This window comes from Drosophila virilis, chromosome 5 (assembly GCF_030788295.1).
Source record: "Drosophila virilis strain 15010-1051.87 chromosome 5, Dvir_AGI_RSII-ME, whole genome shotgun sequence".
Classification (NCBI taxonomy): Eukaryota; Metazoa; Arthropoda; class Insecta; order Diptera; family Drosophilidae; genus Drosophila; species Drosophila virilis.
In genome coordinates, this window is record NC_091547.1 from 13,307,407 (window position 1) to 13,321,860 (window position 14,454).

The window sequence follows — 14,454 nt, forward strand, 5'->3', positions numbered from 1 at the left end:
TTTGTTGTTGCTGCTGCTGCTGCTGCTGCGGTTGTTGTTGTTGTTGTACCAATTGGTAGTTAATGCACTGGAGTTCTTTGTTCTTATGCGATCTTGTTGCTGCTGCCGCTGTCGCGTCGTTATAATTAAACATTATAACAATCTGAAATTGTATTTAACCCGACTGGTTCTTAATGCGTAAATAACTTTTTCCCTGTCGAGCATTTTCATTCGTATTTTTTTCGATCGTTATTCGCAGTTATTTTTATACGCATTACACTTGCTCAACGTACACAAACATACTCAACAATTATATATTCGTTTTTTATCTCTTTGAACTGTGATTTCGCTGTGCGATTGCAACATTTCAATGCAATTTTGCAATTATATTAAATGCGTTGTTCTACCACTCTTTACACGTCTCGTTCTAACTTTGTTCTGTTTATGTTTATTTTTCTTGTGAAAATTTCGAGATAGCCATAATAAACGATGAATACGATGAATCGATGCAAGTCAGCTGTGTTTTGCTCTGCTCATCTCTATTGGCGACTTGCAATATGCGATAAGCCACAAACAACAAGGTCAGCTGTAAAGTACTATGTTATTTAACAGCAATATGAATATGCACTAACTGCAATCAATATTTTATTTACTTTGTTTGTTGTTTATTGTAAATAAATAAATTGCTGCAAATTTAAGGAAATACCTTGCAATTTATGTAATCTTGATAATAATTGCATTGGCTTTGTTAAGAATCGATACATCGCTGCTTCATTTTGTTACATTATTAATTACTATATTTAATATAACAAAACAAATAAAACAAATCAAATCATCTAATTTCTCACTTATTCACTTCACTTATTCAACTCGAGAGCTCTGTTTAAAATAATCTGCAATAAGCGATATATCGATAAGAAAAAAAAACAAAAGTGCGCGGCAAAAGTTAAATTGAAGAGATTCGACTTCTTGATTTGCCTAAATACCTAAAATTATTCATAGTCAATTTTAATTGTATTGTAAATACTTTTTTTTAAGTAGCTGCTTATTGAAATAGTTTTTTTATGACAGTTTTTAAAAAATACTTTTGGTCACAAATGACCAATGAAATTCACCATTCACCGGTGCAACAGTGTGACCGTTTGTGAGTCCAAAATTAGTACATTTTGTCAAGAGTATGCCGAATACTTGTTGTCTTATCCGTCTCAACTTGGTCGCTTGGTTTATTTCGTTAACAAATAAAAACATAAAATGTGGCCGGTAATAATGGCACTTTTGCGGCGCAATGCTGTCTACATTACATTGCCCGTTGCAGCCGTCGTAGGTTTTATTGGCTACAATCTGGAGAATCTTATGTCCGACAAATACACGCCATACAGTCGTGAGTATCTTTTTAGTTCGGTGCATAACATGCCGTTAATTTTACCTCATGTCTATTATAGCTTCCATACAAGAGGTTCGCTCTCAGCGCCAGACTGATGAAAGCCTTATAGAAAATGCAGGAAACGTGGAAAAATTGCACTTAACGAGCTCCGTGCTGGAGCGCAATTTGTCGCCATCCCTGCAACCAAAAGCATAATTAGTTTACGGCATTGTTACCTAAGTTATAGTGGATGTTAATTAAAATTGTAAAGTAAAAAATAAAATTCAAAGCAAAAAAGATTAGCAGCCTTTTCAAATGACCACATTTTTATCATCCCTTGCGGGGATCGAACCCGCGACCTTTGGATTAGAAGTCCAACGCGCTATCCTCTGCGCCAAAGGGACAGGTGGTGGACGCTTTGCCAATAACTTATACAAGCCAAGTGGAGTTTTTTCAACCAATTCTCAGGCAAAGCTCGTTCTGCGCCTGCTGGCTTCCTACAAAATAATTCAAAACTGTTCTAAGCATACATATACAAAAGCTTAACAGTTGAGCTGAATGCTTCTAGAACAATTCTGACTAAAGTATTTTCTTAAACGTACACGTGTACATGGCCTCGGTGGCGCAGTTGGCAGCGCGTAAGTCTCATAATCTTAAGGTCGTGAGTTCGAGCCTCACCCGGGGCATGTAACTTTTTTTGTGTGTTTCCTTCTCTTCGTTATTTTTATTAAATTTATATTTATTCAGCTTGACAATTTGAAATGATTCTAAGTTATTGCTTATATCAGAAACGCTTACATGCTTTAGCTTAAGGAGTATTTAATTATCTCGTGGCCTATTTTCCCATGCGCTGAATGGACCACTCCTGCTGACACAGCGGGCAGCGATTGTTCTGTTTGACCCACAAGGACATGCAGCAGTGATGAAACGAATGATTACACTCGCCCCAAACGACAACGCAGTCCTGTCGGCCCAGCACGTCCCGCTTGTTCTCCGCCTGGCAGCGCAGGCAGGAATCTGCAAAAAAAAGAACAAATACGTCAGCGATCGAGAGTTTGAGAATTTGAGAAATGTCAGCCCAATGACAGCCGGCTGCTGGCTGCACGGGTAATTGGATACGTGCGGATGACGCACATAGATACTCGGGCCAGTTCTAGATACAACAACAACAACAACAACAACAAGTTTTAACTAAAGGCAACAGCTCGCAGCTGTGGGCTGGATTGTCAACAATTCATTAGAGAACAAATCGGGCGACTTGTTACGCAAAGTTCGCAGATATTGTTTCAAATGTTACGCTGCGTTTGGAGCACAATTGAATTATGACTAAAAATCAAGTTGATTCCATTTCCCGTTCGCTTTAAGTTTTTTTTTTTTCCACATTTCGCAATTTGCAATTTGATGTGCGCGGCCTGGTCTGATTGCATTCATTCAACATTTTGGCCAAATTCACACAACATTCTCTTTCATTCAATATTATTAAATATTGTTAATCCAAATCAGATTTGCAGCCTGTTTCGCTGCAAGGGTCACTGACATCTCCAATTGGGAACGCATCGGTTTTCACCTTAACAAAAAAAAAAAAAAAAAAAAAACAACACATTTTCTCAGAATTTTCTGTAAATTTGCCAAGGCAATGCAAAAGCCAAGCTCAGCCGTTCAATCACAGTGCAGGCGGGTGTGTGTGTGTGTGTGTGCGAGTGTGTGTGTGTGTGTGAGCTTAGGCATCACCTGAGCTACTTTGGAGTGCAGGTGTTGGTGTTGACATTTCGAAATCTGAATGCGTTAGCAAAAATTTATTAGTACTTGCTGCCTACATTAAAATACAAAAAAAAAAAACAACAGAAAAAAAAAACAACAACAGGTAAGTACACAGACTTGTCGACTACAAGATACTCTGTAAACCAGCTGAAAGTCCGAAGTTCGGAATAAATAAGTTTTGATTTATTCTTTCAGTCAGATTTTTGCAAGTAACTTAAGCTGGTTCTGAAGGAAAGCTTTTGACTGTTTGCATTTAATTATATAAATTTTTGCACTGGAATAATTAAACGCCTATTGCATAATTAGTGTATTAGCTTCTCGGCTTTTCTATAGAAGAAAAAGATCTAAGTCGAGTTCAAAGTAATTCAAATTTACTTTAAAGACATTTTTTCATAAATGGGAATATTTATATGTAGAATATAACTAGACATCCAATAGGATACCAATTGGACATACGTTCCGTAATTCTTATGCGATTTTATGCGAACAGATCTGAAATGAGAACTGTTATACGCTGGTTTGAATCTAAGCTATTTGCAACTGAAACTGTTCGAAAATGCTAAAAAACTCGAATTTGAATGTCATTAAAAGATTGATTATGCATTGTATACACTGCGATCGTTTTTACAGGGTATCAACGGCGTAAAAGCGTTGTCAATAAACATGTTGGCGGATGGGGGCATAAAGTATACGCCACATTGGCTGGGCCCTTGCTGACTTGGGCAAAAAAAAAAAAAAAAAACCAAAAACAAAAAGAAAACTTAAAACAAAAATGTGATAAAAAACGAGCGTGGGGCTGGAGGGGGGGGTGGGCGGTGGCACTAGCTGGAGCCAGCATTGAATGAGTCAAAGAAATGACATATGTACATTATTGTTCTTGTTTGGTGTGAAAAAGCGCAACACAATTTGCATGGTTTTTGTGCTGTGGCCTGAAATTGTAAACCGACAACAGGAAATTGTAAACATTTTTCTTTTTTTTTTCGTTTTATTTTTATGAATTTCCACGAATTTCGTAATGCTACGCAAACTATGAAGTCAATAGCCGATCGACCCCCGAACAGGTATTAAATGCGCTTTAAATTAACTCTAACTATCTGCTCGAATGGCCATTCGATTCGGCTATTGGCCCCTGAACTAGGCCCGCGCCAGTCTTGGCCCATTTCAATTGGCTCTGATACTCTGCCAATTACGGGTTCCATTGTCAATATCATGACGCAATCGTAACTGATCTGGCCAAGTCTCCGATGCTTATCTATGGGGTTTACTGTATCTGCCAGATGATAACAGACCTATGTTCGGGTTATTCAAGATAAAATAATGCCACACCTGTTAATTGAACTGGTTCTCCTTATATATACCACGATTCTGATCAGACCTCTCTCCCAAAGATTTCCTATCAAGGAATCGACTGCTAACCAAAAAAACTTAATTGAATTTTCATCGTATTTGCTCTTATTTGAAAATTTTGTACGCTCCAAAAACGAGCCAAGTTGAGTTTTCTTTTTATTAATTTTCCACTATTTTGAAGACTTTGATATACTTCATTAACCATATTATTTCGATTTTAGCTAAACTTAAGCAATAAATCTTCTTAAAACAAGTAAGAGGTTCTAGTCGGAAGCTCCCGACTAGGGGATACCCCGAACCCTCTGTTTCCAACATCAAATGCATATATATATATATATTCTGCCCAAAAAAAAGGATATCGATATCGATTTTTATCGATTGCTTGGAAACGGAGTAAGTTATCGATTATCGGAAATAAACTCGATCTGCGCAGGCACTAGGATGACCTACATCTTAAATTTCTCTAGCTCTTATAGGTTCTGAGATCCTTGCGTTTATACATACGGACAGACGGACATGGCCAGATCGACTCGGCTATTGAAGCTGATCCAGAATATATATACTTCATGGAGTTGGTGATGCTTCCTTCTGCCTGTTGCATACATTTGGACTTTGCACAAATACAATATACCCTTTATACCCATTTTGAATGGGTTCAGGGAATAAACAACAAAATTTTGTTAAATTTTTATTAAAAACATCTCGTATGTGTTTTTGTTTTTCTCGAACCAACTCCAGGCTAATTTTACGCTATTCGACATTCATTCAATATCAATTAGCAAAACTTGGACCATAATTTTGGCCAATGGCTAATGGACTTATGATGATTTGGCAGCCAAGCGAAACCCTGATGGAGAATTGTTTTTATTTTTTTTTTTGGTCAGTTTGTTCCCAAATCAGATGTCGAGATGCGTTCGATGTGGCTGCGAGTGCTGCAAATGCTGCTCGGACTGTGGCTGACGCTGGCGGTAAGTGGAAGCCGGATCGTAGACGAGCAACTGGACTAATCTGGACTTTGCCAATCTAGGATGCGCGTCTGCTCAAGTTCACGAATGTCAAGTGCCTGGAGCTGCCGACAAATGCGGGCTTCAGCAGGTACGAGTACTGCCGCCTGAAGGTGGTGCGGCGCAATCAGGTGGAGCTCTCGCTGAAGGTCAGCCTGCTGGAGCTGCCCATCACGAACCTGACCACCAGGCTGCAGTGCTTCCAGCGCAGCGACGGCTATCGTCCGTTCATCTACAATATACTCTTCGATTTCTGCAAGCTGATGGCCGCACGCAAATATCGCATTTCCTTCGAGAGATTCATCTTCGATGCTGTGCGCCAGCACAGCAACTTTAATCATTCGTGTCCCTGGCGGGAGGATCACATGACCGTGGAGCGTTACGCTTTGGACTTTACCAAGGTGAACATGCCCGTGCCGGCGGGCGTCTATCGGCTGGACTTTACCTTCTACGCTTACGGCATAGCGCGCACCTTGACGCAGGTCTACTTCGAGAAACTCGAATAGGTTATGGCCACAAAATGGCGTGGTTCGATTCAATTCATCTGAATTCATATATATATATATATATATTTTTTTTTTTTTATAATAATTGTCTGGACAAGTTAAAGCCAATCAAGGCAATAAACAATTACGGTACACATATGTATCTATATGGACATGTGTGCATAGTATATGTCTACGATCTAACGTTTGGCGAGGGCTTGTTTAACCAGGGCCCGGAGCACAGTGGGCCGTAAGTGCTGCAAACTGAAGTGAAACAGTTTGTAAAGTCGACGTTATACAACACGGTGAACATATCTATTCACATTCAACTAGCTACAGCACTTATTTTGTGATTTTTCAACACTAAATAGAACAAACCGCATCAATTCGGAACTAGTCGAACGTAAAATGAAACAATAAAAGAATGAAATTAAATGCAAGTTTGAAGGAAAGAATTTAAATGAAAATCATAACCGGAACTTTGGGTTCCGCCTTCACGAACCGAACCGAACCGAAGCGTATCTAAAGCGAGGTAGCTGGTTCGAATCGTGAACGAAACCAGCGACTATTTGGCTTGTCATTGCAGCTGCCCATGGAACACATTGGCCATTAGCATACTGTGTACTAACTAACTAGTCGATGCAACAAATTAGCAAAGCAGTATCTGTTTGTGTTGTTGTTCAATGCACATATTTAGTAGCTCTGTATTTAAGCAGGGAGTTTTCATGCTCCATCGATCCGGTTCAATTAAAAAGTTTTGGCCCACTGCAAACTTATATTATAAACAATTCAAATGCGTCATTTAATTAAGTAAACAGTTGGTTTTTTATTTTCTTTATACCCTGTACCCATTGCAAGTGCAGGGTTTCTTGGTTTTGTGCAAGTGAACGTAACAGAAGGCTTCTTCAAGCGCACAAGGTTATTAATTAATAACAAATATAGTGTAAAATCGCTGCTTGAATATTTCATTAAATAAACTTTAAATCAAAGAATAAAAGTAACACAGTCTGGCCTCTCTGTTTGCTGGTTACAGGGTATTACTAGTCGTGCACTGCCCACCAATGCACAATTGCTGATCGAATGCCCTAGGACCGACAAAAGGTAGGTGTGTCCGCGGTTAGCATCTTTCGTGTTATGGATAAAACAAGTATGGAAAGCGACAATCAGACGACGTCGTTTTAAGCGGGTTAATTAAAAATGTGCATTGTCAGAGCTTGAAAAAGCGAAGACAAATGAAACGTGACAAATGACGCAACAGACCCAGATCTGAGACCGCAGCTCAGGTGACTTGCGGCATTGCACAATGAGAAAATGAAAGCGCAGTGCAAATGTTCTCCATAAGCTCCGAATCTGGCTAACAATTGAAACATTTACATTTTTAACATTTGCGACTTCCATTATGAAGGGCAGCTTTTCGAGCTTAACTAAAAACAAGTTGAGGTATATCAGTTAATTGGCCCCATAAATCGTAACGTCATTTGATCGGATTTTTATGGCGCACCATTAAAAATCAATTTGTAATCATATTTTATAGATAACATTTTCGGATTTATTATGTGATGCATGTGACAATTTTGTATGGTTCTAGTTCATAAATAACATCTAGTTCGCTCAGAATAGAAATTCCGATCAACTCTGTTTCGGAATAGTTCAATTGAACAGGTTCCATAACGCAATACATGTGAATCATTTCATCAAAGGGCAGGCAAGCGGAAGAAGAAGAACAGCAACAAAAACCAGCTCGACTGGCATCAGAAATATTTTTAGCCAAGTCGGCTGATACGACCAGACATCTATAAATACATAACTGCGACAAATCAAATTCCGGTTTGCAACACCTGACTAGACGCCAATGAACCGGGCCTAATGCATTCAGACCCAGCGCCTAGGCGAGACATGCAAATGTGCCGTCTCTCTTGCCTGCGCCCCTCTCTGTCTGCGTCTTATGTAACTTCTGACTGACAGCGAGTGTTAAGTTCAAGGTGAACAACGAATGGACGGGTAGAAGGGTGGACGGGAACGTATGCGGGAATTGCGGCCCGTTCGTATGACAGTTGTCTGTCTACTATTAGCGCCATTCCTCGCCATCAATTTGTGTAAGGAGTGGGGGAGCGGAGGGTGTCTGACTTTATTGTTTCGATAACTGCGTCTTATCGGCTGGAATATCGGTCACATGCTATCGCACTCTCTCTTTCTCGCTGATTGATCAATTGCGTTGATTCGCAACTTGCACGATTCACACACACACACACACACCCCCCTCCCATCGTTCCACTCTTCGTTAAGTTTCCTTGACCACATTTCGCCCAGCAAACACAACTCGTTTTCGAGTCGTTCGATGTCGTCGTTGCTCCTCTTCTTATTCGCTTTGCTGTAACGGTCTCGCTTACGTGACGTCACACACGGGGGCTTGTCTTGTGCGCCGAACAACAGCAGCCACAACAGCAACAACAACAACAACAACAACAACAACGACAACGACAAAGAAAAACAAAACGAACGTGCCCCCAAAACCGGCTCCCTCTTGCTCTTACATTCGCTTACTGCTCTTACCTCCGCTCTTAAATGCATCGCTCAGCAGAAACTGTGATGGCCAAAGAGATGCAAACAAAGAGTAGAGTTTAACGGGCTAAGCTCAAGACGCTGCAGCAATGCGCTACAATGCGCAATGGAAATCTACACAAGCGCTGTGGAAAGTTGTTGGAGTTAGTTTTTTTTTTTTTTTGTTTTGGAATATATCGATTAACTAATGTGCGAATGTCTACGGCTACTTGTGGAAAATCACACATGTGACCAAATGGAAGGTGCGAATCTTATTAACCAACTGTTAACTTAAGGGCGCACAGCAGCGAGATGATCACGAAACGACGCACTTACGTACTTTTCACGGACCTACGAAAGTTTTCCCTTATTTACGGAACATCCAATACACGCGGACTATATAATTGTTTTATAAATTTAAGTCGACAGAATTTCGGGAAATGTGTACTTAATTTAAATCTATACAAGTTTTTGCAAAAAATGTTTTGTTAAGCTAAGCTTTCGAGTTTCTTCAATTTATGGGGGAAGAACAGTAAAGACAACCTAATTTGCATACGTATAGATACATGTATGTATGTATATTATACTTTTACGTTTTCAATTGAAATGTTCGGCCTGTTTTCTCCTGTAAATAACATGATCAACTTGAAGCCAAATAGGAAATCAAGTCGTTGGCATCTTTTGGCAATCTGCCTGTCTATCTCGAGGCATTTGTGAAAACGTGCAGATAAGTGCATAGACAGGAGAGGGACTGAGGCGGAACCAGGAGATTCTGGCATGTTCCACTTGTAGGTCGGCATGCCCAAAGTCCAACGATCGCAGTCACATGCAGAGTGTGATGACTAAAGACACAAAAGGCAAATGAGAAGAGCAGCAGAAATAGCAACAACAACAGCAACAACAACAACAACAAGAGAGCTTTGCCAACCTGAAATCGATTTCGTTCAGCAAGTAAAACAGAATCGATGTACTCGTCTGAAATATTGCGTTTGCGTATGTATGTGTGTGCGGGCCGCAAGATCGAGAGAGAGCGCCAAAGTGCGCTGTCGCTCAAGGAGATCTGCAGGAGAGAGCGTGCAAGGGGTGGGGTGTGTGTGTGTGAGTGTGTGTGTGTGTGTGAGTTACTCTTCATTGCATCCATCGTCTGACGCGTTCGACAAATGAATGGAAAATTTCGATTTTCGTTTCGCTTTTGCCTCTTACATTTATATTCCTAAATGTTTGCACTTCTTCTGCATATGGCAACGACAGTGTGTATGCGTGTGTGTGTGTGTGCTTGTGTCTTTGCTGGTTATTTTCCATAAAAATTTCCACTCGTGTTAAATTTAGGACTTCACGCGACCTCAGGCACGCGAGACATGCACACTTATACACTTTTCGGAGTAAATGCAAGATTGTTGCGTTCGTGTGTTTATGCCCAAAAATTCCAACAGCAGCAGCAGCCGCAATTTTACAACACTGTTACGACTTCTTTTTAAAGAGAATGATGTAAAAAATGTCCAGGGATTAAAACTTTCTTTTCAAATATTCCGATTTAACAATCGCCATGCACATTTAGAGACTTAATTTAATGACAAATTTTAAAATATATAAAAACTACCAGAGAAATGTTAAAACATTATGTTAAACAGTCTAGATCTATTTTTCCTACCATAACTTGTTAGTACTTGTTTACTAGGGCCCCGTGCTAATCCGCCGCTTATCATAAGCACAATAACTCAATATCTCTTATCATCTCATCCCGCTGACCTTGCAGTGTTCGCTAACGATTGCCGGGAACTCAAGACTCCACACACACGCTCTGGGCACACTTTACATAAGCGGTGCTCCGGGGCATGTGCACTCGTAACGGCATGTAAATATCTTCCCGAAAGGTGCCCGATAAGTGCCAAGTTCCAGTTGCCTCTTGCGATAAGCTCAAAACAGCAGTTGTAAGCCGAGAAAGAGTATCTGACCGGGTAATACGAGTATGCGGCCGATAACATTCGCAAAACAATTCTCAGAGCCCCTTAACGCAGATGTCATATATGTTATATACTATTGATTCGTTCATCTGAATAAACATATTCCCTTCCATAAGCTGATGCAAAAGTCAACAAGAATATGAAAGTATCTTAAAGCTGTCGCAGATTCAATACCCCAGCAGAGATATTCCATGTTATCTATTCTTATCTAGCAAGCAGAATCTTATCCATATCGCTTCTTATTATTTACTTTATTATTATTCCTAATTGAAGTCCAAGTTTGATACTTGGAGATTCCAAGTATAAATATTCTAATAAGAATTGGTAATCTTGATGGAAATTTTTGAATGCTGCCCTCAGTTTTTAGGCCCGACTACGATCCACGTAAGACTCCGTGTTGACGTCGTGGGTGTGAGCAAATATTGACACGATGCCGTTACTTAACAGCTGGCAGAAAGTCGTCATCGGTTCAAAACTAACAAGTTCACATTTTCCACATTTAGCAGTCGATAAAAATGTGGCGCGCTTCAATGCTGCCCCCACGTTTTCCTCGCAATCTGCGTCTAAACTTGTAGAATTGTTATTGAAAGTTGTCCTCGAAATTAACAGAATATTTCAAAAGAAAATGGCATATTTAATTCTAAAAGTATGACACATTCGATCCCATCTCTATCACATTTAAAATTCGATTATGTGGCGCCATTTTATGTTCTCAACTATTTTTTATGAACTCTCGTTACGTCCGAATACCGTTAATAATCTCATCTAACTGTAATTGCCTCTTTAACCTAAACTGTAACGGGAACTACGCCCATGCCTGGATTACTGACGACATATGCCTGCCATTTGACAGATTAACTCCCATTAAGTACTGGAACGGCAACGGCAACCGTTATATGGCAATGCATATAGCAACAGCATTCGCGTAATATAATAGTTATTATTATTGTGGTTTACTGCACGCAATTGTTATTTCAAGTGAGTTTATTGCGCTGCTGTATATTTTTTTTGAGCTCTATGCATTTAAAAAAAATGTTTGAAATTATAAAAGTAGAATTTAGAAGAAAAAAAAAATTACATGCCCCGGGTGAGGCTCGAACTCACGACCTTAAGATTATGAGACTGACGCGCTGCCAACTGCGCCACCGAGGCTTATGCTCAATCAATACCCAAATGCTTACTTCAAACCTGCCACGTTGCAGCTCTCTGTTCTTTTGCTAAACTTTTGATAAAATGCTAAAAATACACATGTTATTATTTTTATGAAATGTTAAAAGGACTTCAAACATATTTGCACTTATGTTAATTGAAATGTATGGAAAATAACTAAAACGCGTTGCAAATACTTTTTTCTCATGCAATATATAAACTGTTAGTACTTTAAATAGTTGTTTAAATGATGAAATCAAATTTACAAAAGCTTTTCATTTTATTTTTAAAATTAATTTTGTAATAAAATGAATTCAGAAAGATTTTTTGATCTTATTAAAACATTTAATTGAATATTGAATATTTTTGAAATAGTTATAAAAAGGACTAAGGGATTGATTCATTAAGCTCTTAATATGTCTGTTGTTTGGCAATGGAAAATGTTGAAAGTAATATATTATTTTAGTGTATCATGATGATCAGGCATATTTGTTTCCATGTACATGTGATGAAATTTTAAATGATTTTATCTCGTATCTGAGGAATGTCTGGAATCTATCCAGTTAGATTCAGCTTGGATAAACAGTGTCTAACTAGAAAACGTGTTGGTCAGACATTTTTTGACTGGTTTCTAAGCCGAATGACGTATTATGAGGGTAGATCGAATATGTACATTTTTCGAATTTAACGGATACAATCCATAACCAGATAGACGATTTTAAAAATATTTAAAATACTAAATTAATATATGCATAGACATACGCAGGTATGTACATACATATGTATAAATTAATTCATCATAGATTTGCATATATGTATATCCACATACATACATACATGTGTAAGTATGTGTGTATGGGACTAATTAGCAAAGTGCCGTCGATCTACGTAAAGCTTTTATTAGCGCTAGACGACGACAACTTTGAACCGGTCAACGGCGCGAGACTTTGACCTTGACTGAAGGGCGCTGGTTTTGCCATTTAGCCATAATAACCAGAATGAGTGTGCATTAAGAGCAAATACTTGCCTCGCTGCACGTGTATGCGGCTCTGCTCGCTGCTGCGTTCGTATACGTATTTAGTAGGTCTGTGCATGTGTTGGTAATTCGCAACGAAACACATATAAAAAAAAATTAGGACAGATGTTCGCTTAAAAATAGAAACCATCAAAAAACGCAACAACTTTGCCCGTTGGAACTTGCGGTATGAGTGGGCCATAACCGATTGCGGCCCCGCCCGCACACTTTCCAGTGGCCGATCGTATACTGATTGTTTAAAGTTTAAAGTGCGTTTGCTGTTTCAATTCCTAATACTCACAATAAATGCCAAGCTTTTCGATAAGCCTGATAACTAAACCAACATTTTGAAAGACTTTAGAGGAACAAGATTTGTGTGTGTGTGTGTGTGTGTGTTTTTTATAAAGCACAAATGCCAGTGCAAAGGCATTTGTATGTGTGCGTGTGAGTGTGAGTATGAGTGCTGCGGGCTGTTTCAGAGTATTAGTTGGAGGCTCGTCAGTCGCCGCAAAGCTCGCCCCTCATACAAACAGCCATCATTACATGTGCTCATACATGCACATACAAACTGTATATGTGTATGTATATATTGTCTGAGACATGTATGCACATATGTATATGTATGCGCATTGGCAGCTCTTTTTGCATGTATTGTGTGCCAAAATGGGCCCACACGTTGGAAATAAAAACAAAAAAAAACACATACACACATGTTTACATACATGTGCTTACTTATAGGTTCGCAAGCGGGTGGGCGGCACAACGTCCGACATCACATGCTTAAGTTAATTTCTTTTTGCTTTTGTTTAAAATGTGTAGAATTTTGAGTTCGAACGCTAAATTTAGCAATTTTTGGCTGAACTGCCGCAGCGTCAAAGAAAAAGGTTTCTGACGGATCGAAAAAAAAAAAACATTGTGCTCTGATGCCTGTATAAGTGTTTGTGTAAGAGAGAGAGTGGGAGAGAGACTGTGTGAGAATGAGAGCGACTACAGTTGTAAGATGGCTCTCTTAATCATGAGTTCGACCAATTCTCTCGAATACGTGTCATTAGGCGCTCTACCACAGTGCCAGGCCGGGGGGTAGCCGGGCAGTATTTATCGCTTGGTAATTGTGTTCTGACTCCAATTAGATAAATAAGCTTTTAATGATTTCTTGCAATTTATTTGATTATGCGCGTGCTTTTTGGCGAACGTCCGGAAGCGTCCGTACCGAAGGCGTGGGCCTATCAGCTTTAATCAGCGCGTGGCTGGATTTGTCGCACATCTACATATATGTGTATCAATACTAAGCACACACATTTATAAATACCCATACATTATTTCTCATGTATGCGCATCTGTACCCTGCGAAGTTCACGTACAGATCAGCGGCTTACTGCAGCAACAAAAATTGGTGACGCAATAACTGTCAATTGCATCAGCTTTTTAGGCAATACATGCGCCAGCGCATGCGTCGAAGCTGGCGTCGAGCCGCTGCGCCGACTGCAACGCCGCAACTGAACGCGAACATCTTCGTTGCCGAGTCTACAACGCGCCGTTACCAAGCGATGCACCGCTCTTTGCTCTCTCTTAGCAAGCTGTTTTTTTCTAGTTGTTGTTGTTGTTGTATATGTATATGTACGTGCAGAAGTGGCCGCCAATTCTTAGGGGCTCGTCTGTGTTTTTTTTTTTTTTGCTGCTTTTTTTTTTTTGCGCGAACCTGTTCGTTTCTGCTTAGTTCGCTCTAAAAATAGGTAAAGCGAATGCCGATTGCTGAGTGCCTGGCTGTGATTTTGAGTAACGGTACTTGTCAGAGTGACAATTGTAATAACAGTAGGCTATACTTAAGATAATGCCTCTAGTGGAT

The 14,454-nt window shown here is 39.6% G+C and overlaps 3 protein-coding genes and 3 non-coding genes across 6 annotated transcripts in view; 3 read left to right on the forward strand and 3 right to left on the reverse strand.

Moving 5' to 3' along the window:
• Positions 1 to 14: 14 nt before the first annotated feature.
• Roc2 (Regulator of cullins 2) overlaps positions 15 to 14,454 on the reverse strand; it is a 28,586-nt gene continuing 14,146 nt past the window's right edge. Inside the window, exon 2 of the mRNA XM_002050085.4 lies at positions 15 to 2,359. Coding sequence (XP_002050121.1) covers positions 2,178 to 2,359 — 182 coding nt within the window. The 3' untranslated portion in view covers positions 15 to 2,177. The remainder of the gene's footprint in view (positions 2,360 to 14,454) is intronic.
• On the forward strand, positions 1,224 to 1,641 carry LOC6627206 (small integral membrane protein 12-A). The gene is made up of 2 exons (XM_002050088.4): positions 1,224 to 1,360; positions 1,422 to 1,641. Exons 1-2 carry the CDS (start codon positions 1,231 to 1,233, stop codon positions 1,556 to 1,558), a joined length of 267 nt encoding a protein of 88 aa, XP_002050124.2. The 5' UTR covers positions 1,224 to 1,230; the 3' UTR covers positions 1,559 to 1,641.
• TRNAR-UCU (transfer RNA arginine (anticodon UCU)) lies at positions 1,674 to 1,746 on the reverse strand. Its single transcript has one exon. It is a non-coding gene; the product is annotated as a tRNA-Arg (tRNA).
• On the forward strand, positions 1,956 to 2,028 carry TRNAM-CAU (transfer RNA methionine (anticodon CAU)). The gene has a single exon. It is a non-coding gene; the product is annotated as a tRNA-Met (tRNA).
• LOC6625105 (uncharacterized) lies at positions 5,359 to 6,035 on the forward strand. Its single transcript, XM_002050087.3, has 2 exons — positions 5,359 to 5,418; positions 5,478 to 6,035. The coding sequence occupies exons 1-2, from the start codon at positions 5,359 to 5,361 to the stop codon at positions 5,958 to 5,960; spliced, it is 543 nt and encodes a 180-aa protein (XP_002050123.1). The 3' UTR covers positions 5,961 to 6,035.
• TRNAM-CAU (transfer RNA methionine (anticodon CAU)) lies at positions 11,524 to 11,596 on the reverse strand. Its single transcript has one exon. It is a non-coding gene; the product is annotated as a tRNA-Met (tRNA).

Bases quoted from the DNA above. Each gene is read 5' to 3' on its own strand.
- LOC6627206 (XM_002050088.4), top strand. From the start codon at position 1,231: ATGTGGCCGGTAATAATGGCACTTTTGCGGCGCAATGCTGTCTACATT. The intron at 1,361-1,421 runs GTGAGTATCTTT...TGTCTATTATAG, and splicing joins CAAATACACGCCATACAGTC to CTTCCATACAAGAGGTTCGC.
- LOC6625105 (XM_002050087.3), top strand. From the start codon at position 5,359: ATGCGTTCGATGTGGCTGCGAGTGCTGCAAATGCTGCTCGGACTGTGG. The intron at 5,419-5,477 runs GTAAGTGGAAGC...TTGCCAATCTAG, and splicing joins GACTGTGGCTGACGCTGGCG to GATGCGCGTCTGCTCAAGTT.